The 24,879-nt window shown below is 40.1% G+C and overlaps 1 protein-coding gene across 1 annotated transcript in view; it reads right to left on the reverse strand.

Moving 5' to 3' along the window:
• gmds (GDP-mannose 4,6-dehydratase) overlaps positions 1-24,879 on the reverse strand; it is a 221,983-nt gene that overhangs the window by 37,336 nt on the left and 159,768 nt on the right. The window contains exons 8-9 of the mRNA XM_034237438.1: positions 2,806-2,924; positions 719-815 (exon numbers count right to left, since the gene is read on the reverse strand). Of these exons, the coding sequence (XP_034093329.1) occupies positions 719-815; positions 2,806-2,924 (216 nt within the window). The remainder of the gene's footprint in view (positions 1-718; positions 816-2,805; positions 2,925-24,879) is intronic.

Raw genomic sequence — 24,879 nt, forward strand, 5'->3', positions numbered from 1 at the left:
GAAGAGCAGGTAGATCAACTGGAGAAGTACTACCATTCAAAAGCTTTCTGATGCGGGTCTTGAAACAAAGCAGAGATGATGACCGTTAATTGCCACAGGTGCGAAAGCTCTCTCCAGAGCTAGTGGAAGCCGAATCTCGGGGACCGGAGAAAGTGGAGCAATATTCTCGCCACGCCAAGCAACAGCTTAGAACAACCTCAACCTATACAAGTGACCACGTAAGCCGTGCTACTGATGCTGGACAGTTTTTCAGTGGGTGCACAATAAATGGCAACATACTAATGAATGTAAATAAATAGCCAAATAATGGATCAACGCTCTCTGTCTAATATGTTCGCTAGCTGTTAGTGTTGTTGGATAGTAACCACCTCGCACTATGTTTTGTGCAGAAGGCAAAGGAGGGACTATTTTATTTTGAACATCGTTATTTACTAATATTTACTAAGTACAGTACTTGGGTAAATGTACTCAGATGTCCATCAGTTATGGTCTTACTCAATGAAATAGCAACAACAACAAACACATGACTAAGTGTTCAGGTCATTTTGCTAGCTCTTAAAGAAAGAATTCAATGTAATAGAGGGTCATATTTACTACTTTCATTACCCATGAATATCCTTTTAAAAATAACATTTGTATGGCGTTTATTACGTTTTGAAAGATTTTTAAGAAGAAACAAACATTTGTATACACAAACACAGGGAGAACCCCGACTTACCACTTCAGTAGGACGGAAGTATTTAGGGTCCACCTTGACATGTACCACTCCTGTCTCCTGGCAACGGCCAACCTCCTTCTCATCCTTCCCCTCCCACCTGGAAAGACACAAATGTTAGCGGGAAGGAAACATTTTTGCACAGCTGCCGGAGGCTTCAGCCGTCCCTTCCTCTGTCTCCCTGATTATTTCTTGTGCAGTTTGTTTCTTTAACGTCTGGTCCCAGACACAACATGTCACCCGTGGGTTTTCTGAAGCCAACACGGCAGCGCCACACACCTTCATCAACATGTCAGTGTCTTCCACGACACAAGGGGGAGGTGAATGAGAGGTGAGAAAGAGGAGGGAACTGAGATGTGGTATTGACTGGGAGACAGAGGTTTTCTAAATAAAGCCTTTTTCAAACTTGGAACTTCTACTATTTCTTGCTTGTTTGTGCGCCATTCAGGATGCATCGGGGATGACATTCTTCACTTATTTTTGAATGATTTTCTTTGGTAATCGATGTAGATTCTTCCTCTTCTCCGTCCAAGAAAATCTATTTGTGCTCCTATACATTGTTTTCATCCACACTGGTACCTATTTAATTTGGACATTTGCAAAGCCCAGTTTGCAAATTGTCAGTAAAACTGATAAAATTTGCTGGATTTCACATTTTTGTCCGGGTTGGTATCGACAGGGTTAAAATGGCTGATAGCTAGATGATTACTTTCCGGGGTGTTACCTTATTTTGTATTGGACCATGGGGTAAAAAAAAAGTAGTATAGTAGTACTATACTATACTTATACTACTATATATATATATAAATATATATATATATATATACATATACACACATATATTATACATACTATGGTTTATATATTAAATACTTTATAACATAGACGCAGACAGAGACGCAGACAGAGAGACGGAAGAACAAGCACTCCCTTAGAATAGGTTGAGGGCAAAGGGTAGCAAGTAAGAGAGTAAGAAACATAGGTGGAGAGGCACACTCAGGGAACAAGGTCGCCACTGGAGCCTTAGTTGGAAATTGATGAGAGATAGTGAGGTACGCTGTGTCTACGAATCATAACACTCCCCGGCCTGTCTAAGCCACTCTACAAACCGTTTCCCTCTAATAAAACCTCGAGAGGTTAGAGAGGGAAAAGGTCTTGGATAAAAGTTATTCTTGATAAGAGAAGCCTAGAAGGCCAGAGAGAAAAAATAAATAAAAAGTGATTTGCACAGAGACTTGGAAGACAAAGTAATGTTGAAGGCTAACGCTGGGAACTTAATACGTGTATTCTCTTATTCCGATTAACCCAGCCACATTTTTTCTTGTTTTGTGTCTATATCTACGCCGGGATCCGGAGTCGAGGCTGATCTTCTTGCTGTGGTCCTGTGTCCTGGATCCTCTATCCTGAGTTCTGGATTAAGTCGTGGACTTCGGGTCGTGGCTGAACCTGTCTCTGCGGTCCTGCCTTGGGTCTCGTCATGCTGCTTCCCTGATGGCTCCCACAGGATTGTAGTTGACATCCTCGTGGATTCATCTTCTTATTACAGACACATGCATTTCCTAACATTCGGTCTATATGCTGTAAAATGTATTATCTCTTCGATTTACACACGGCATCTATTGCACGTCTGTCCGTCCTGGGAGAGGGATCCCTCCTCTGTTGCTCTCCCTGAGGTTTCTCCCATTTTTCCCCCTTAAACTGGGTTTTTCTCTGGAAGTTTTTCCTTGTACGATGTGAGGGTCTAAGGATAGAGGGTGTCGTTTTTTCTCATACTGATATTCTGAACAATCTGTGCTGTTGTATTTGCTGTAAAGTGTGTATGAAGAGAATAGTCTATGCACATTTATATACGCTCATCAATGGTTTTATTGTCTTTTTTACTTTTGAATGAGAAATTATAATTAAATCACTAATTTATTACAGTTTATACAGTTACCTTTATTTCTCAAATCAGACTGGAGTCTTATACAAATATTATTATGTGTTTCCTGCGATTGTTGCGACCTTCATGGAAACCTGACTTTTTTTCCAGAAACAGAGAACATTTTTGGAAACGTGTGAGATAGTATTGTGTGTCTGTGTGCACTTACACTATTGTCTTCCCCAAATGTATGAAGGCCTTCTCCACAAACTCCTTCACGCTGTGCACCTCCCCCGTCGCTATGATGAAATCTTCTGGCACCTCCTCTTGCAGCATCAGCCACATAGCCTGTAAGTGACAGAGAGATGGGGGCAGAGAGGTTAAAACACTGAGAGATCATAAAGACAGTTCGGCGCTCCAAACTGGACCCTGCCCAACTCGGCCCTGACAGACAGGAAGTGAACCTGCGACCTCTAAGCGGGGCATTCGCCCGTACCTCTGTCCTGACGTCACAGCACGGACTCATGGGACAAATAGCGTGGGAACGGAGGACAGAACACTCCCATAGGCCCACTTTGCTGCTGGCACACACAACAAGGCATTTATGTGTCCATGAATGCACGTGCACCTATGCACGCGCACACAACTGCACTGGTCAAAAGCACTTAAAATGACTACAAAAGGAGATGATAAACGTTCAGAAATAAAATGACAACAGTATCCAGTCCTGACTAGTGTTCACTATTTCTAACTCCACGGTGCAGGCAGTATTATCATTAGCCTATATAACCCAGTGAAAGCTGAGAGTCTGAATCCCTCAATAGACCAAGCACTATATTAAACAGCCAGCGAGGGCGTCTGTGCGTGGTTCCATAATATTTATGATGAACCAGAGCCAGCGGGTCAGAGCTGCCGACCTCTGGCATGTCTAGCCTGATTAGAAAAGACTCAAAGGGGACAGAAAGACAGATGGACAGACGGACAAATGCTCACATTGCACACGCACTGACAAATGGAATTAGGACACAAGCATAGACATGTTTATAGTGTTGTATACAGTAATGGTGGGTATAATTTAGATTTGAATTGATTCTGATTATTTATTTCATTTCCTCTGTATTTCAGGTTTAGATTATTGGTTAACTTTTTGGGGCTGGAAAACAAATCTAAAGTATGTTTAGATAAAACAAGCTATGCTCAATTTCAGTAGATTTGTGTTCAGTCCATACTTCATCATCATTACATCTGCAGACAGCTCAAAGTCAAATATTCTACCATTGCTATTTATCTATAATAAAAGACTTGTGACTTCACTCATTGGACTTTTTTAAGGACATTTGGCATTTTTTTTTTGTAACAAAGTGACTCGAGAGATTGAAGCTAAGAATAACCTAATGCTGAACAAGACATTATTTGGCCATTACCAACCTCTTACAATAAACTGTCATGACATGAAAGGGTTAAAGTTGTAAGACAAATCATGGACAACACCCAAACCAGAGCCATATAATAGAAGAGTTATGACATCTCCGTTCACTCCAATGGACCACTTTTTTTTACAGCAATGGCGGATCGTGGAGCCTCTCATTCGTTCCCCGGAAGTTAGCGCCAAGGCTAGCAGAGCTGTGGAGTTGCAGCAGAATAGACCGTTCGTGACGGACTTTTAAAGGTAAGAAGAAGTTTAAAGATTTATATTGCGGATATTATCAGTACATCTGATTCAATTGAACATGTGTATTAAAGGATGTCAGTGGATTATCCCTAAATTAGTAGATTTAGGGAACGTTTACAGATAACAGATCAAGCTAGGATACCGAAGCAAGTTAGCAACACACGTTGAACAGCCTTTTAATTGTAAATTCCGTTCTCTTAATGTCTATTTGGTCCAACGTTGTTGAATTAGAGAAGAGGGGCTTCTAAACGGGAAGTTCATACTTATTATACCTGTGTCACCTTTCACACTATCGCTGTGATCAGGGGCGGACTGGGACTAAAATTGACCCAGTCCAGCCACATGAAATGTCAAATGTTAGAAATCCGCTGTTTATTGTTTAAAGTTTTACGTCCGACTCGCTCCTTTTTCCCTCTCTGTGCACAGCTCCAGTTTGGGCATTGGCCTGTCATCAGATTTCATTTTGAGCTGCTTCCTGTAGCGGAAGTTTAGTAAAATTATTTTTGATGAAATACTCCAAATCTCCACCCTCCATAATTGCACTTGCTTCAGTTGCTTGCTACTTTTTAAGGGCAGTGATGACAGTTACAGTACGAACTGAAGTTGATGCGATTTGATTGGATTGTGAGGCATGACGTGCATCATCTGATTGGTCAATCCCTCAATTATTTTCACCAAGGGAAGCCAATTTCGGCTAGCCTCCTCTCGCAACAGAGTGCAATCTACTGTTTCACCATAACATCTAGAGGGGCGCTGTTTCACTCTTTGTAAAATACTCAATGAGAATGGGGGAGAGATGGGCCGGCGGAATAATTACCGAAACTAAACGAAGTGTTTTTATGTATTTATTAAAATTATAACTACAATCCAAAAAAACAGGGGAAGCCTGGCTTCCCTTGGCCTCCAGGAGAAAACGCCACTGAGTTCAAGGGATAATTCTCACCCACCTCTTGCTCTTGCCCTGCACGTGTGCCAGTTGAGCTGGTTCTTCCAGCAGCTCTACTCTGTCCCTCATCATGAACGCAGGAGGCTGGCTGTATATCTGAACTCACGCCCTCATCATTCTCTTCATCATCTTGCACTTGTTCTAAGCTGCTGCTGATAATGCTCGTAGCAGCGCTGCTGCCAAAAAGGTCTGTCAATTTGCGACATGTATATGCTTCACCTGCGAGTGACTTCATCTTTTTTGTTCTCGCCTTCTCGGCCCCACCTTTTTCTTTTCGTTTTCTTTGATTTGTATCCATGTTTTTTTATTCTTCCTGTCTGCCGCGGCGTCTAATCCCTTCTCTTCGTGTGGCCGGTCTTTTTTCTTCTTCGTGTGTTGTTGACAGATAAGAACCACACAACTGCATTAGCGGCCGCTGTCGCCCGTCAGCGCAACTTAAATGATGCCGTTAAACAATTTTTTTTTTAAAGGGCCGGCCGGCCGTCAACGGCCCTTGACGACCGGCCGTTCTGTGGTTCTCCAGATTCTACAGATGGCCAGTCCGCCCCTGGCTGTGATCATGAGCTATGGGCTTTGTAGATACAGGTCCCGGGGTGAATCGTGGTGCAGGGGCCCTTCTCTTTTTGACCACAGGGCGATGCACGAAGATGGTGGTATAGCCTCTGCTCTCAGCCTAGTCTTGCCCTTTTTTGTCTTGACAAACTGGTCTGCATCAAAATGTGCCTGCGGAGTGACTTGAGGTTACTTCACACACAGAACAACTCAGTTTTGTCTGCCCACATACATATTCCATAGTGGTTGAATACACAGTATTAGGAAACACTTTATACTTACTGGACATGTTATACTCATTACATACTGTATATAAAATATGACCAAGAATGTGAGACAACTTTATAGAAATTCATATCACATCTGTTACTGAGGCCATTTTTCATACTTTGTTAAACTCACAAATAATAAAGTTCCATAACTTCAGTTGGGAACAAAGACCACACCTTATCTCCCCAAGGCAATTTCCTATCCAATAGGTGTGCTATATAGGTGTGTATAACCCTTTCTCCTGTCTGTTTATCCCTCTTTCAGCACAAGAACCAGAGGGGGATTCAATGGAGCCTGAATACCTGCACTGAGACCCTCACCCTGCACCCTGAGTCTCAACTCTGTGTTTTTCAAGCCTTTCCCTGTTTTTTGTATTAAACAAAACATTAAGCTTTCCCAATGGTGTGGTTTTCGTTTTGTGAAAAAGTGCAAATGCAGTGTTTGTATATAAATCACATATTTTTTTGCTGTTGGTCGTGAAATTGCTCCTGCTTCCTCCGCTCTGTGTCAGTGGGGAAGCCGTACATTCGTACTCCTTTCTCGGAGCGACTTGAGCATCCCCAGGCAGCACAGCAAACCATGGTGGCGACTAGGAGGCAGCACAGCAAACCAGGACAACAAGGAGGAAAAGGCACAGACAAACTGCATGATATGCTATTCAATGTTTATTGAATTCCATGTATTTGCAATGGATGTTCCTAAAGCAACACATTTAACATCATCATCATCATGCTGCTGCTGCTAGTCCTTTGATAGTCACCTGTCGGTCTCCTGTCCTTTCTGAAAGCCATAAAGATGACATTAGTCATTTAGATAACTTGTGTCCTCAATTACCATGGGATTACTGAAACTACCATGAATTTAAGAAAATGGTAGACATTAATCTAATCTGAATTTTAAAGCATTACTTTAGATCCCCTCCCTCTAAATATATCAATAAACATTAGAAAGTGATGCTCCTGACTACCATACAAGTTTAAGAAGATAATATTGGTTTTAAAGAATTCAAAGCTATAAATAAACAGCAACAGGCTCTTTAACCAAGGCACTGTTAGCCTACCATGTAAACTAGTTGTTCACACTAATCCTAATATTATCACTTAATATTAGCAAATTCTATTTTATTTTTTAAAACATATTGATGTAAACACATACACATATCGAATTGTTGTATAAATATTGCAAATCAAAACCTTTATTCACTAATAATTACCAAAAATCGTAGTTCTATCTCCTGTTATCAATGCATTCACATTGCCCGCCATGAACTTCCGGGGAACGATCCTCGTCTACATGAACCACGTGACGATAACCGTTTTTGGACTTCCGTTGTCGTAACTCTTCTATTATATGTCTCTGACCCAAACCAGACATGATAGCCTCACCCTAAATCACACAATATTTGATTTATCAATTTGACTCTAAATGGCACATGGACATCATAACTAGTAGTGTTCTGCTCTGGCATATTAAAGGGATAGTGGAAATCCACGAATTTTGGGTTTAACTTATGTATTTTTATAAAAAATAAGCATAATAAACAATTTTTTTTTATTTCATGCGCATAGTTTCATTTTATTTTCAATTTTACTGCGCCCTCTCAATGAAACGAAATACTTCGGGAATCGTCGGGAATCTTCGGGTGATGACGAGAGCATAGGAAGCCGGGCACAAACAATGGCGGACATTCAATAGCATTTGCATGTGAATAGCCGAGTATATTGCCATAAATATGATGATTGATTATCAGTAAACAATTCTACGTGACACAACGACATTGGATTAACCTTGAGATGCGTTTTTATTCCGTTGAACACAACTTTTGATCACAAATCAAAAAAGGTAAGACGTAATTATTGTAATATTTTTGGAACCGGATGTTGTTTACTTTCTCTTATCTGGCTGATAGCTATAGGAATTCGAGGTCTTACAGTGATGACATTACATGTGTGGAATCTGTGGAGTCTCAGCTTTAAATCGTATATCTTGTTTGTGCAGTTAAGATAGTAATAAGGGCATTTCTACCGTGTGTTGTGTGTAACAAAGCGTTAGCATTAGTTAGCATTGTTTCGCTCAATGCTAATTCAAAGGCTTGGTATTACGCTTGTGTTTTTTCTAGCTAACAATTGTTCTTATTGTCAGTTAGCGGAGTTTCTTACCTTTTAAAAGGGCATGAAACATTAATAGTTTCATAAATGTTAAGAAGCCCTGAGACATGTGAGAGAAAAAAAACTGTGGGAGGGGTCCACTGGGGGGACCTTCGGGATTAACTGGTTAACAATGATTAATATTTGTAAAGGCTACAGGTGATGTTAAGATGCGTGAGCTATGCTTAGGGACCTACCAGTCAAGATTATTTGTGCGTAGGGGTGCATCATCTGGCGCCTGGTCCTGGTCATCCTCGCCATTGCCCATGCCGTGAACCATCACCTCGGGCTCGGGCTCGAACAAATAAGGACGTAATGGTCCATCGTCTGGCTCAATATTGTCACCATCGTCGCTTACTGAACCGGATTCAGATTCAGTTCCTAAAACGAAATTTTCGTAGGAAAGCCGAGAGGATGTTTCTGACTCGCCATCATCACTGGATACCTCGTACAATCCTTCTTCTTTGTCTGGTATATTTGCCCTTCCACGTTCATTCTGCATAGACGCCATGGTTTGTTATCGTATCGTCTTCCTACATTTTCGTCACTTCCGGTTTGGCTGAGTCGAACATTTCGTTTCTAAAAAACTTCGGGGAAGCTGCAATAAAGTGCTTCTAACATGCGTAAGGCATTTATTATATTTTTTTAATCAGGTGTGATTGTTTTGGTACGTAATTATGCTTGTATATAAGTTAAAACGAAACTATTTGAGGTTCCATTTCCACTATCCCTTTAATGTGTTCAGCCACACAGTTGCTATCTATAGGTGGTTTCCTATCGGTCTCTAAAAAGTCACTTAAACGCTTTGCCAGTTCAGCTCTCAGGATCAGTTTATATGCTCTACTTGGATTTGTATTGAATGTTATGTGTGTCTGTGTTCCATCCAGCCAAATCAGGATGTTGTATTTGATACAGTTGGACAAGGCAGAGACTTGCTGTCTCCCGCCGCACATTCAGCAGTGTTCCCTGTGCAGAGGTACTTATAGGTGTGTCTATTGCAGATACAAAAAATCTCCTTCCCAGGAGAAGCTCTTACAAGAATCAATGTTCATTAAATGTTCATCTCACAAAAATAAAACATAAAGGGTGCACTCTTTTATTCCCGCTAGAGCATAATTATACTCAGTAAATGCTTTAAAAAATGTGTACATGAGATGTTGATCCATCTAAATCTATCTATCTTTAGATTTAAATTGCATAAGAAGAATTATTATTTTGGGGAAAAACACAATGAGAGCCCTGATTATCAACAGAATATTATATGTCATCTTAAAATCAAAGGAATGAATCTTCTGGAGACCATGAATTTCCAGTTCAGTTTTCATGGCACTATAATTGGTACACATGTTTTGTAAAAGCTTTAAATTTCACATGTTGATGTTGCTATAGAAGATTTCATTGTGTCCAAAATAGAAAATGTTCATCCTCTGGGGAGAAGGCTGCATTTATCAAAATCTCATGAAAAGCATTTACTTGTTCTCCAATATTATGGCAATGATATCTTACTTTGTACCATGCTGTCAATCATTTGTTTTAAAGTCAGACAGTTCAAGGTATGTTATAACATTACATTGCATTTCGCTGACGCTTTTATCCAAAGCGACTTACAATAAGTACATTCGACCAGGAAGACACAACCTTGAAGAAAACAGAATCATATAAGTACATCAGGTTTCATAGAGCCAAACATTTCAAGTGCTACTCAACTGGCTTTAGGTAAGCCAGTCCTTTATTAGTATTATAAGACTTGTGTACTGAAGAACTGTATGTTCTGATTAAGGTATTGTATAAGCACAAGCATGCTGTGAAACACTCTCTCACACACACACACCGATCAACACACACACCAGCGGCGATGGAATGCTCCTCCTCGGGGAGGCGAGGCCATCCTATCTCAGGATCGTTCAGGGTCAACTGACCGCTCAACACTGATGGCTCCCCTGAGCCCGACCCCTCACCCGCCGGCCCCTGATGAACACACCAGATTCTCACACTGCTACATGAGCCAATAATAGCACCTTGTGTATGACTGACAGCTGAACAAACGAATCGGAGCGTGTCCAATTTTCCACGACGAGAGGGCCATCAGAATCTGTGTTTCCAATTGTTTCCACATTTACTGCTTGTTAGCTGACAGGAGAAATGTGTTTTTGTGTGCAAGAGATAAACAAAACAAGGACCCACTCGTAGAAAAACAGCTTTAGTGCAACTAAAGGTGTAAAACTGTAGTAATCAGCATTTCAGCAGATAAATAATAAATAAGAATAAAGCCTGCTACTAGTTCTAACACAACAGCTGGTTAGTGGATTGCCAGAATTACAGTTACTCAACTTTCTTTAAAAACATGTTTCATATACACCAACAATTATACTCATCAGCCTCAAATTGGATTAAACTTTTCTCTAATTTTTCAAATCAAAATTGGAAAATTGGTTGACATTGAAGCTTCTTAAATGTAAATATTTGTATTTCTTATGCTATATATCATTTTAAATGGAATATCTGGAAAAAAACAATCACATTTTGGACAATTCTTAATTATTTTGGTCATTTTATAGATCCATTAATCAAAACAACAAAAATATCTTACTTGCGACTTGACATGTTGCTATGTCATGTTTAAGCAAACAGTACACCATCGATGTTGCCTAAGATTTCATTTGGACCATAACATTCTGCCATTTTTAAAGAACTAAACCCTTCTCGATGTAAATCGGATTAATCAGCTGTGAAATGTAAAACACTGTAATGCTGTTTTGATCATCTGGACTGGCTGATTATTTGAACTTGTAATGAAGCTTTAGGACTGAGTGATGAATGTGTGGCCTCAAGTAATCTGGATGGCTGTGATGATGGGAGTTGGGAACGCAGCTCGGATTCTCTCGCAGCCAGAGAAAATGTTTACGGCCGGAGCTGAGTGATATGGCCTCTGCTGATTTTTAACCAGGAAATGTGATAAATAATATGCTGAGTATTTGTCTGGAAATAAAATGAAATCACAAGAGACTGTGGTGCATTCTTCTCACTCCGTTAAGGGATAACAGCTAAGGGGATAATATTGGCCTCAATGTGGGCCTGGGTATTCCCACATTTAACTTGTTTTTTCAAACTTTTTTTACATCAGCCCACACGATCCATTATTTTACCTTTTGCCCCCTTTCTCTTCTCCCGTCTACTGCCCCTCCTTTCTCCCCCAGTTCTTCTCAGGATTGCTCTGCTTCATTAGCTATCTGATAAACAGCTCAGGGGTTCAGCCCTTCACAACGAACCCGCACCTTCCTGTTCACATGGCCACAGGATGACCCCCATCACACACTCCACACTCCACTCCGGCTCAGAGACAGATACTGACCCCTGCAGCCACCCGCAACCCCTTTACCTGAAATATATTCTGACACACACACAAGGGGAAACCTGGCAACCAAAGTTCAAATGCTGTGTTTAGTGCAATGTAGAAAAACATGGGTGTGTATAATGTCTGTTGATATTTTTTAAGTTACTGATGGGAAGGTTTGGAAATCTGTGTTTTGGTTGACCTTTCTTTGCCATTTTTGTTAGTTGTCCTACCAGAAAATTTAAACATAGCCAACAGTTGAATTGTGATATTTTGCTACATGTTAAGCGCTTTGAGCACCAGGAAAAGCGCTTTATAAATGTAATGTATTATTATTATTATTATTATTATGTTGTTACATTTTTTGCTAAGGCTAACAAATCTGTTCTTATTATATTGGGCAATATGAAAACCGTTAGAAATTGTATTTTTGAAAATATATTAAATGGAATGTTACTAGCAGAGCTGCAAGATTTTACACAAGTTTATGGATATTTCAGATATTAAATTACCCACAAATTACCATCTGTTTTTTATAGTAGGCCAGATGTGTTATTTATACTGCCCACTTTGAATGTATAAGTATATCCTTTGATTGACTGATTTACTGAACTACAAAACACACCGATTGAAGGCATAAGAAGATGAAGCAACAATATTCTTTTCCAACAAGGACTAAAGATGTTAAAACGCAGACACAAATATAGAATACCAAATAAAGAAAAATGTAAAAAGGCACTGAATCCATCCTGGAGAGTAATAGGCTGAAGAGGTTGTCTAGCTCACTCTTATGTCATTTTGAAATCAAAACACACTCCACACACAATTTATGATGACATCAAATTGAAAAAAGCAGTGAATCATCACAAATAAGTAAATATGAGAATGTGCATTTCAGGCTAAAACCAACTAAGTTCTCATGGCTTCAGTATTGCTGATATGTCACTTCTTTCTTTTTACCGAAAGTGAATTATATTTAATATTTTCCATATGCCCCTGTCAGATAGAGAACAGATAGAGCACAACCAAAGCTACTACGCAGCGGGAAAATCCCTGGTACAAACCAAAGGCAGTCTGCTGACTCAGAGCACTTCTTATAGGTCACACAGTTCACTCAGCACCGTGATGCCATAGACTGGAACAATGCTGTTTCAGGCACTTAACTCTTTACTTCTTAGGCCTAAATCTGCTAATATGAATGTAACACAATGTAATACTTCGTTAATCCCTGTAGATTGCTTCATTTTAGATGCTATTACCAAACAGAATCTCCAAATAAATAATGTTTTACTCCAAGTCGCCTCAGCAGGGTGGATGTTTTCTGGCATACTAAACTGTCTCGCTTCCCTCCCAGCGTCCCAGGCTGCTGCGGCCCCTCGCTCCTTCCTCTCTGGCTGCCTGACTACAGCTGACATGTGGAATGGCTCACGGTAAACACTTAATGGAGCTGCCATTATGGTCGCAAAAAGCCATCAGCCCCAATCATGGCCTGCTAATGCCATTAACCCCAGGGTTTGACTAACACACACAGTTAAATGTGGTCAACAAGTACCCACATGTGCATACACAGACAAAACATACACACACACACTTTCAGTCCAACCCACATATTCAAACATACAACAGAAACCACAAAAAACACTTCTAATAATTCCAGCAAAAATAAATAAAGTGCTTTAAAGGGGACAGGACATTCATTTTGGGTTTCTACTACAACATGTTTACATACTTTAATGTTAAAAAAACAAACACCTTTTTTAACTCATACTGTGTGTCTAAATATACAGTATTCATCTTCTCATTGAAACGCCCATGTCTCTTTAAGCCCCCAATTCGAAAAAGCCCAATCTGCTCTGATTAGCTTGGGAGAAAAATATGGCACACCTTTGCAAAGGTCATTATCAAGCTGTGGGTGGAGAGACTCAGAAAAAAACAATATGTGACATAGCAAGGGGAGCCAAATATGAATGGCATTTCGAATCACTTGTTTTTTCAATGTGGCCGTCATAAAACCGGCCGGGTTTCCTTATTTTATTGGGTGGGATTATATAAACTAGAGAAACCCAAATAAATGTTCACAAGCACTAAAAATGTGAGTTTTCTTCGAATATGTTCCGTTTAAGTTAAGTTAAAAGTAACAATATACTAAAGTATAAAAGGGGATCAGCCACCTTCCATTTCTAATAACACATACAGTATGTGTTTGTCTGAATGATTGCAGACATTCTCAAAAAATTTAACTCTGGCTGTAATGTTAGCTGGAGAGTTTTGGAGAAGCTGCAGGTTCCTCTCTTCCCCACTACAGACATCGGCCAGAGTCGGCTTTTCCAGATCATTAGTAGCTTAAGAGCTTCTCAGCTCTGTTCCACAACATGCTTGCACAGCTGCCAGACAAGAATGTTAAAGCTTGAAAAATAAGAAGAAAAGTGCTCTTATATTGGCGGGGACCAGAGGGAAGCCTTGAATTGGAGCAGACGCAGCTCCCGCCTGCCAACCCCACCTCATACCACTGATAACGAGATTAATGAGCTGCACTCACAGCTATGATAGAGACATTCATGCTTCACGCTGGGACGTCACATTTTGGGCTTGAACATGGTCTCACTCATGCACGTAACACGTTGGTGTTATCAGCCAGTCTCTTTGGAACCCACATCCATCACTAATTTCCGGACACACTGGCAATCATTTGCAGCCATCTTGTACTAAGATTAGTCAAATAGTATTGAAATTACGACTCCAGAATGACCAAGGCACCAAAACTGATATCACACTGAGGAGGGTAACCTCCTACTACTCTAGATGTTTACGTAGGACTATATTTAACTTCAAATTAATCAGATGTCTAATTATAAAGAGTTCTGTTTGCGTCATTATATTTCAGAGATTCCAGTGGTTACATCCGCTACGTTGTCATAAAGAGATGTTAATCTCGACTACAGTTTTAGCTTTGAACACTTGCCAATGGTTGAATGGCAATCTAATCCTTTTCACAACTACGGACACATACTGTGTAGGTGTTATGCAGCTGCTTTTTGTATACTTTTATATAAGTACAATGTAAAATCTATTATACATTGCTGAAATGGATTAAACCATGTCCATAAAAAGGGAGCTTAACATGAATACATCGACAAAGAAAATAAAAACGAAATATATCTATAAACAATAATGTGGTCCAAGATGATTGACTGTTCATAAAAATGTTTGTGTTGCATTATGGGGTAAAAAAAGGTAAAAAATATAGTTATCATGACAATTATGAAACATATATTCACATTAAACAAATAAATTTGTGTAATGTCATGATTTCCAGGTTAATAGTTTGGTCTAAATAAATGTACAGAAATCTAATTTCTCTATTTACAAGGTATTTAGTTCAATATAATATAAAAAAAACAGAACATCTGGAAATCTCTATCTTTGAGAGGCTGAAAACATTGTTTCTGCCCTTTTACTATAAGAAATTAGTTTAATAATATATAAAAAAAGTGGGGCGATTATTTTTCTGTTAATCAACTTTTGTTGCTTTTTTCTGTTCACAATCAAGCCTCATCTTTAGGGTCTTATTTATATAACAGTAAAAGAAGTCAATGAAAACACTTGTACTGTTTGTGGCTATAATAAAACTCAAAATTAATTATCCCGGAGGGTAATTTACCCTGTCTACAGGGCCATTTTCGTTCCTACCCTGGATGGGTTTTCTCCGCAGGGTGGCTGGTGTCTCCCTTAGGGATAAGGTGAGAAGTTCGGTCATCCGGGAGGGACTCGGAGTTGAGCCGCTCCTCCTTCGCGTCGAAAGGAGCCAGTTGAGGTGGTTCGGGTACCTAGTAAGGATGCCACCTGGGCGCCTCCCTAGGGAGGTGTTCCAGGCACGTCCAGCTGGGAAGAGACCAAGGGGTAGACCTAGGACCAGGTGGAGGGATTATATCTCTTTGCTGGCCTGGGAGCACCTTGGGATCCCCCAGTCAGAGCTGGTTGATGTGGCCAGGGAAAGGAAAGTTTGGGGCTCTCTGCTGGAACTGCTACCCCCGCGACCCGACCACGGATAAGCGGGAGAAGATGGATGGATGGTAACTTATCCTACGACGAAATGTTGTTATCATAAATGCATCACCTAAAATGTGAGCTACAGTTAAAACCATTGTAGAAAATGGCTCTTTAGCAAGCTACAACAGAATGGAGTCATCTTTAAAAAGGTCATTTTGGTCTTATACTATCATCTGTTATAAAGGTATCACTGCCTTAAGTGATTCCAAAAACCCAAATCTATTCATTTTCTTATGTTACAGAAAAATATACAACCATCCATATGCTGTAGTGTAGGGCATTGTCATTTCTGTTGGCGCTCTTATGTAGATTATATTCAGCCAACCATGGTGCAAGTTCTTAAAGGAGGTGGGACTAGCTCTGCCTGTATCACACTGACTGTTGACATTCACAGCCATTTGACTGGTGGGTATGTTTGTCACCTGAGCGAACAGAGAGTGTATGAAGTTGGATGTGAGTGACTGACAGCACATTGTGAGTGTGTCTGTCTGTGTGTTAAACAGCATTCCATAACAGTGCAGGATAATCCTAAACACCGGATTAGAGAAGAATGGACACGTCTGACAGCTTCCTCTAAAACCCTGCTCTCAAAGGATCCTTTTGTTCTTTACGCATCTGTGCCGTAATGCATGGTAACACACACCTTTACTACAGACACCTCCGAGGTAATGCAATATGCTAATAAACCAGGGGATTTAAACAGCATACTATACAACAAATTCAAAGCCCCACCGACGCAGCACTTACACATCAGTATGAATATTTTGACACAGCAGGAGATGAAGACAGGCAGCTTAATAAAAGCATGCAGAATCCTTTGTATTTTCAAATAGTTTTTGAAACTTGGCATTAGATCAGATTTATGGGAGCACTGTATATATTTTTTAAATAAAGCTAGAACAATCATACATTTAATCAGTTGGCATATTTAGTTAAATAGGAAAAATAGTTATTGGTATTCACAAAAAATGTGTATTTTTCCCTTACTTTTCTTTTACGTCTTTGCAGCCATTCGAACAAATAATATTTTAAATCATCCTCTGCGACAAAGGACATCCTGCACAACCCGCCATTTTAAAAAGTGTCTGCCCGCACTATTGCGTATAAATGAAAAAGTAAAGATGTTCCTCTGGTTGTTGACAAAAGGATTCAGCGAGTTTTGTTTTGAAGATGATGAACAGTGGTTTCACGCTGCATCGCTAAAGCAATCAGTTAAGAATCTAGACTTATTGGGTACTATCCGCAATGAAAAACGTACAAATCGCAAAAGGAACTGGTACCAAAAGTGAGTTGAGCCGAACCACACGGTGGACAATTGTGCAGTCTATAAACGAACAACATGTGCAATGATCTTTAAATACAAAAACAGAGTATTTTATGAAAGTAAGTTGCCCTTAACAATATTTCCTGTAACACTTATCACAATTGAGAACACAAACTCACAAGCTTCAACAATTGGTCAGAGACACTCTGAACACAGACAGTCTGAGGCTCAGTGACTAAATCCTGCCCCCCATTATAAACCAGATTAACCCACTGGAAAAGATCATTTTGAAAAAAGCTAAGTATAGCACAATGAGCACCCACACCCTTTCAACAGGGAGTCACAGGGACCAGATATCGAGTGGGAAAGTGGATTAAAAAGCACTGAAATGGAAAGTGGTGGGCTAACATTCCACGAGTTTTTGAGTAGAGACCGTTTCGTCCAATGAGCCTTCCTTTCCAACATATTTTATTTGACTTCCGCATGTTTGACTACAGTCTATTTTCTCATATAAGGACGAGGCTTATATTCATGTGTCTGGCTGCATCCTGCAATCCCCGATGGTCTTGGAGAGAGTCAGTAAAAGGGCAGGGGTGTGTTTGGGCTGAACCGAGCCGAACCAGACCATACCAGGATAAATTGTGCTAGAGCAGGCCAGGCCAAACCGAGGGCCATATCAGCCAAAACAAGTCTGCTTTAAACCCTATTCTGCGTAAATGCTAGTAAAAACCTCAATCATTTAATTTAGGTCTACATTCACACACATGACCTGATACGCACACACTCACGACATGCTAGTATGCGCAGCTAACTTTCCCAGGCTCCACCTCAGGGAGCACACATCATCCAAATGGCTGCTATGGAGCTGTGATTTTTAGCAGAACAGCTTTTTTTTCCGGTTACTGAGCCCCCTATTTTTAGAGATGGCTGAAATTATTAAAACCCTCTCCTCCTACACACACACACACACACACACACACACACACACACACACACACACACACACACACACACACACACCCACACACACACACACACACACACACACACACACACACACACACACACACACACACACACACACACACACACACACACACACACACACACACACACACACACACACACACACACACACACACACACACACACACACACACACACCCCTCCTGCCCCTCCTCCTTTTCTCCCTCGTTCCCTCTACTGTTGTGTTTTGACCAAAAAAGTCTTAGACTGCAGCGTTTTTCCTTGTCAGACAGACTGTCTGGACGTCGAGCCGAAGACAGACGAGGCTATATTTACAGTCTGACTTCACCCCGAACGCACACTCACACACAGACTTGTGCACACGCTGAAACGTGGTTGGGGATGACGCAGAGATTACCGTACCACGTAGCTGTCTGTTTCACTTTGACCGTGCTCTGCTGGCCTTAAACCTCACGGCAGTGGGCACACTTAGAGGTTGCTCTTCCGTAGACATCTTGTTATAATGAAAAGGTCACACAGTCTGAGAGCTGAGGGAATTGACAGTCGATCATAGTTAATCTGAAACATTTCACTCAATGGGTATGTGTTAAATAAAGTATGCGTCCAAGAAATAAAAACGTAAAGAAGGAATATGCCAATATTTTCAGAGATTTTACTCACTTGATGACAACATTCCTTCTCTAACCAAGCGCAGGACATGTGGCGAGTGATTTAGGCTCAATAATTAACAGAATATATCTTGTTTGTTTATCTGTAAAATGAAAAAATATACTAATAGATAATTAGATAATTTAACAGCCCTAATATATTATTATATAATCATTCAATCAAGCATTATCTGAAAAAACAGTTTTGTGACGTTGCTGAATCTCAAACACACTTTTTTCTCATTTTAACATTACTAGTGTACTTGAAAGGCTTGTTTTTTGGCTTGGCTTGATTTGTAAAACAAGCAGAAATGATACACTCTTTGGAACTTCTGTCAACTGTGGAAAATCGGTCTTTATTTGAGCATTCAGCCGTAACAACTGAGCTTTGTTTACGCAGCAAGAAAGCCGAGTTGACAAAACTGCTACAGTCTTTCAACTGCTGTTTAAGAATAGACTTCAAACATGATGACGCCATGAAATTAGGGTTATAGTCTGAACGAATAAAATCACATTAACTACCACCGACATTGGTTTACTTTTATATGTCACTTGATTTTGACAAAATATTCAATACTAAAGCGTTGTAGCTTTTGGAGTGGACAGAAAACTACACCGTGTTGACCAACTGACTTTCTGTGGATGATGCTTTTAATGTTGGATGTGGACTTTAGACATATTTTTCGCTCAAATGTAGTGATGTACCACAACAACATCATACAGATTATATAAAAAGTGTAAATGGAAATATTGTAATAAGCAAAAAAAAATGTTAAAGGAGATCTGAATTCTCTCACCCTCATCAAACTTATGCCAGCACCCATTCCTTTGATATTATCAGTGTGTTTGTACATCTAAACACACACACACACACACACACACACACACACACACACACACACACACACACACACACACACACACACACACACACACACACACACACACACACACACACACACACACACACACACACACACACACACACACACACACACACACACACACACACACACACACACACGACCTCTGGCTGTATGAACCACGAGTCCTCAGTAAACAATCTTTCCATGTTTGCACCAGAGGAAGACTGTCATTCACTATTTAACATTTAAAACACACACTGCAAACTAAATCGCCCATCAATCAATCAATCAACAACTTTATTAATCCCGCAAGGGGCAATTGGTTATGAGCAGCAGCAGCAGCTTATGTCATGTACACAGGCAGGAACATACAAGAAGAAAACACACAGATACACCCGGGAGCACAGATGTGGATAATTCCAATTTACACTATAAATAGTTCAAAGCATCACAATAATAAATAAATAAATAAATAATCAAGCTAAAAGCCTTTTCAAGAATTTAAAAGTTTGAGTGCAGAAGGGATGAATGATTTAGAAAAGCGATTAGTCCTTTGATCAGGTAGAGCATAACTTCGCCCTGATGGCAACAGACAAAATTCATGCGAAAGTACATGACCTGGAGAGTTCAGAATGCTCTCTGCTTTCCGCAGAATCTGTTGGTTACAGAAGGAATTGAAGTCTCTCTGTTTCACGCCGATGATCTTGGAGCAGGTTTTAACAATGCTGTTCAGGCTGTTCCTGTCTTTCAGTGTAAGGCTATGGAACCAGCAGATAAAAGAAAAACAAATAAGGCTCTCAATGAATGCTTGGTAAAAACGACAAAGAATGAAAGATTCAATTTGCCCATGCTTGCACACATACACAGGTTGGGCTCAGCTCTATGTAACGTGGACAGAGCTGCTGTTTCTTGGAGCTGTGCGATAGCGTCATTTTTACACCGTGAGAACAAGAAACACATTTCTCAAAGGAGCCCTCTCATTTGCAGTGGGTGTGTAACTATTTTTGGGAGGCAAAGGGGGGACTGGATCCCACATGCACACCAGAAAAGTTGAAAGTTATGTTAAATATAGTAGCTATATGTTAATCTAGTCATAGCTGGGATATGAATAGGTAGCAAACAGGGGATAAAGAGGATGTGAAAGGCGTTAAAAATAGTCGTTTGACATTTTCCGGTCTTTATTTAACGTACTGTAACCCACACAGATATGTACACACACATCATCGGCTGTCAGAGGGAGGGTATCAATAGCAGAGGAATGAGTGATGCGGGGCCAGAAGAGCACTTTATTTATTTTTGCCATATTTGAACCGGCAGGATAGAAAACATCAGCAGGAGGAGGGGAGCGACATGAAGTTTGCCAATAAACGGACCCGCTGAATGTTTAGATTTACTTATATATCTCTCAACATGCACCAAAAGCTGCCTGCAGGATGTAATATCACATAACTGACTTCCTGGAGAAGTATGCAGGGTGATAGAAAACTTGCAAAGTCAAAGTGAAACTAGAATTACCGCTTCAAGAGTGTAAGCCTCAGCCAGACATCATCATTAGATCCTGTTAAACATTTGTGTGAAACAAGCAAATTCATTTTTGAGTTATTACCAAAAATGTGTTTTGTGAGGTCGCAGTGACCACCTAAATCTGGTTAGTTCATCTTTTGGTCCAAATGGATACAAGTTGAAGAAATGCAGAAATGAAGTTGTTTCTGAGATATTGCTTTCAAAATGCAATATGAGCACAACATGTGTTTCGCATCAATATTTTCACTTAAATTAAGCTGTTATTAGTATGTTTCAAATTGAACAAATATTTTTCAATAGGATTTTCTGTTTTGATTGATTCATGAATATGAATTAAAAGAACATATCATATTAAAACTAGTGTGGTCCATCAATCAATTCATCTTTTATAAATACATTTGATTTCAACTCAGTTCACTGTCAAGACAGTTTTTGCCCTCATCTGCTACCTACAAAGCGTATAAAGGCATATCTATTAGTGAACACCATACAGACTCTTAAACTCTGCAGAAAGGTCAAAGCTGGTTGGCTATTGTAAATTAGCATTTATTAGAAATGGTAGGGCAGTTCTTGGAATCTCAGGAGAATGTCCACCCACAGCTAACAACTACACATACAAATGTTTGCAAATAGAATGATGTGATGATTTAATCATTGTAAAGCAGTGACCTTATTGAGACGAGTAACTGGAAAGAGGCTGCATTTTTTTCCTCAATAACCCTCCCTGAAATCAAGTATATGTGAAGCAGAGATACCATCACAACACAGGAAGCTACTTTTACGTAGGTTTTGTTATCAGTGACAGGGTAATGTGATTGGCTACAACTGATAGCACCTTGAACTGTAGGAGTTGTAATATTTTTAGACTTTCCACGAAATCTGAAAACAGATAAAGCCACTGGATGGAAACTGGATAAAGACAGACCAGATGAACAGATGGGGGAAGTTTGTTTGTTTGTAGAACAATAAGGAAGAAAGGGAGGAGTGAGGAGTCAGAGATTCAGTCAGAAGAGCTGCTCTTGTTTTCTAAAGAGGCTTTAAGTGAGAAACCAGAAGCAGGGACGAACAGTCAGGGGGCGGCGGGTGAACCGTACGGGTGTCAATCCAAGGTATCTTTGTCAATTGAATTTCCAGACTTCCTTGATGGGATAAGTTTGAACTTTGACCCAGAAACACATGACCCCTGACCTCAAGGCTAAAAAACCCGGAGCAGTAAGGCTAGAAGAAGACTCTGTTTACACTGTAAACGCTCATAAACACTTCACTGCTGCTCCTGTGTCACTCAGAACAATGCCTGCTTTCCTCTTCACAGGGTGTGTGTGTGTGTGTTCTGTGCTCAGTCTCTCTGCTTCGAATACAGTTCCAGCCGCAGTGATCTCATTTGAGATGCTATCAGCCTGTTTACTGTTTCTCTACTCCCCTGCGGCCACTACATCGCTTACAAATTGGACAATCAAGAGCAGGTGTGTGTGTATGAGGTACGACTGAGTGCATGTGTGTGTGTGTGTTTGTATGTGTGTGTGAAAAGCAGCCCTGTTTGACATTTCAAATGTAACTAAATCCTCTCCCCTCGTCCTCAAATCTCTACTGCAGGTGGAAGAGTAACTTGTAAACGTTTAATGGCATTTTGTCACATATTTAAGAATGCTGTTAGTGTATTTATGGTGGGCCAGGGGCCACGGGCTCTACATGGGGCTGTGGTCTAAATGAGAGCCATGTTGGATTGATTAGGCGGCCTGGGAGGCTGCAGGGCACTAATCATTCAACACCAACTGTTTATGAGGGCTGCACTGGTAAGACTTGACTCTGAATGTTAAAAGAGACATTTTTTTTTTGTATTGGGTGTCATTTTTAATTGTTAACTCCGGCAAGTAGGTTTTGTTTACAACTTAGTTTGTCTGTCAGGATTACAGAAATGTGGTTTAAAGGCGTAGTATTGGCAACAAAAGAAGACACTCCCCTTTGTTATGGATCCGAAACACAGGGAGAATACATCATTTAAAGTGGACCTATCATGCTATATTTGAAACATATATTGTAGAGCCATACCTATAAAAAACATGTCTGTGAAGTTTGTTTTTCAAAATACCAAACAGATCACCCATTGTAGCCATGCCTCATACTGCTCATACCCCTCTTTTGCAGCCCTGTTAGAGAAATGCGGATCTTGGGTCCTTAGATTGAAAAAAAAGAAAGAAGAGGAGGCGGAGCTAATGCCTGATCAGAATTCTACCGGGGATAAAGTTACATTTGGTTGTGATAAAACGCCATCCTGTTTAAACCACGTCAAGGCAAGGCAATTTATATAGCACTTTTCTGTACGCGACAATTCAAAGAGCTTTACAAAACAAATTAAAATACTTTTTAGGAATAAATACAGTAAAAACACATATATATATATATATATATATATATATAAATATATATATAATGGCATTTCACAACAGGCATTACAAAACAAAGACAATAAAATAATAAAAATAAACACCACAGGTATACAATACATGTTTAAATGGCATACTGTAGTTTGAATATGATCATCTCAATTAAAAGCAGCGGCAAAGAGATGTTTTTAGTCTCGATTTAAAAATAGTAAGCGTTTCTGCAGACGTGCATGATTTGGGTAGTTTGTTCCAGAGTGTCGGGCATAATAGCTAAATGCTGCCTCTCCATGTTTTGTTTTTACTCTCTGAGCCGATAGCAGACCCGTCCCAGAAGACCTGAGGCACCTTGATGGCTCGTAATTATGTAGGAGTTCAACAATATACTTTGGTCCTAAACCATGTAATGATTTAAAAACTAGCAATAGCACTTTAAAATCAATCCTTTGGCCGACTGGAAGCCAATGTAGAGATTTCAGAACCGGACTGATTATTTCTGAAATAGTATGGAGCTCAAATGCTTTTTCTCTTGCAGGTTTATCACAAGGTGAGCTCTTTTTTATTTCCTGCTTTTTAAAACACATGTGCTCTACAGTACAGGTTAGCTATGAGTGTTAGCGAGGCTTGCTAATGTAAACAAAGACGAGATTACGTCCAAAACACGTCAGGCATTGTTTCTGATAGCAACTTTCTGTGGGTCCGCCACCGATTTGACATCATATCGGCAGCAAATCTGTATCTGCTCGTTGTTCCCTCGTTTTTAAAAGATTTGGGTATGGAGGAAAAGAGAAAGGTTTTTTTTTCTGACGCTGCGTGAGTTCCCCGGCACACCGGTGACACATTTATGTATAAAGACATCAAAAAGTGCATTTTGCATGATAGTTTTACTTTCATTAACATAACTATAGGGTGTTTTAGGGGTGTAACGGTTCACAGAAGTCACGGTTCGGTTCGTACCTCGGTTTGGGGGTCACGGTTCGGTACGGGTTCGGTACAACAAGAAAAAGCAAAAAAAAGTCCCAAATGCATAATTCCAGGTTTGTTGTTATTTATGTTTGAACAGTAGTGCAAGTTTCAGTTTAAAAATAAGGAACTCTGACATTTTGAATAATTAACTGTATTAAACAGTTAAAAACAGACCACAAACAGTACCACACACACTCAGATGGCCATATTATCTATAATGGCTGATGTCAAACAAAAAGGTTTCATCAAGCTGTAAAACTAAAAAGAATGTCTTGAAAATATGACATCATAAATAATAAGAAAGTGTTTCAAAAGCGCAAAGTCGTTGAAAAACATATGCCAAAAGCTTCCGTTATTTATTTTGGTCTCTCGGCTCTCATGTCTATTGGCTTCTTAAAAACAGCGGGGATAAGCTGTTGAACTGCTGTTGTCTTTTGCCGGGCTCCGGTGATCGGCAAATCTGGGTGATGCCTTCTGATATGATTTAGCATGTTTGGCGTGTGTCCCATTAGCATACTGCACTGCTATCGAACAACGTCGATCCACCACTCGTCCGATCCACCACTCGCACACTTCATCGTTATTGTAGTCCACAGGGAACCCGAAATGTTCCCACACAGCTGATTTAAAAGAAGCAGGTGGGTTCTAGCTCCTGTGTGTTATCTGAAATCGCCATACTAACTTTTCTTCTTCTTGT

This window comes from Gymnodraco acuticeps, unplaced genomic scaffold (assembly GCF_902827175.1).
Source record: "Gymnodraco acuticeps unplaced genomic scaffold, fGymAcu1.1, whole genome shotgun sequence".
In the NCBI taxonomy this organism is placed as follows: Eukaryota; Metazoa; Chordata; class Actinopteri; order Perciformes; family Bathydraconidae; genus Gymnodraco; species Gymnodraco acuticeps.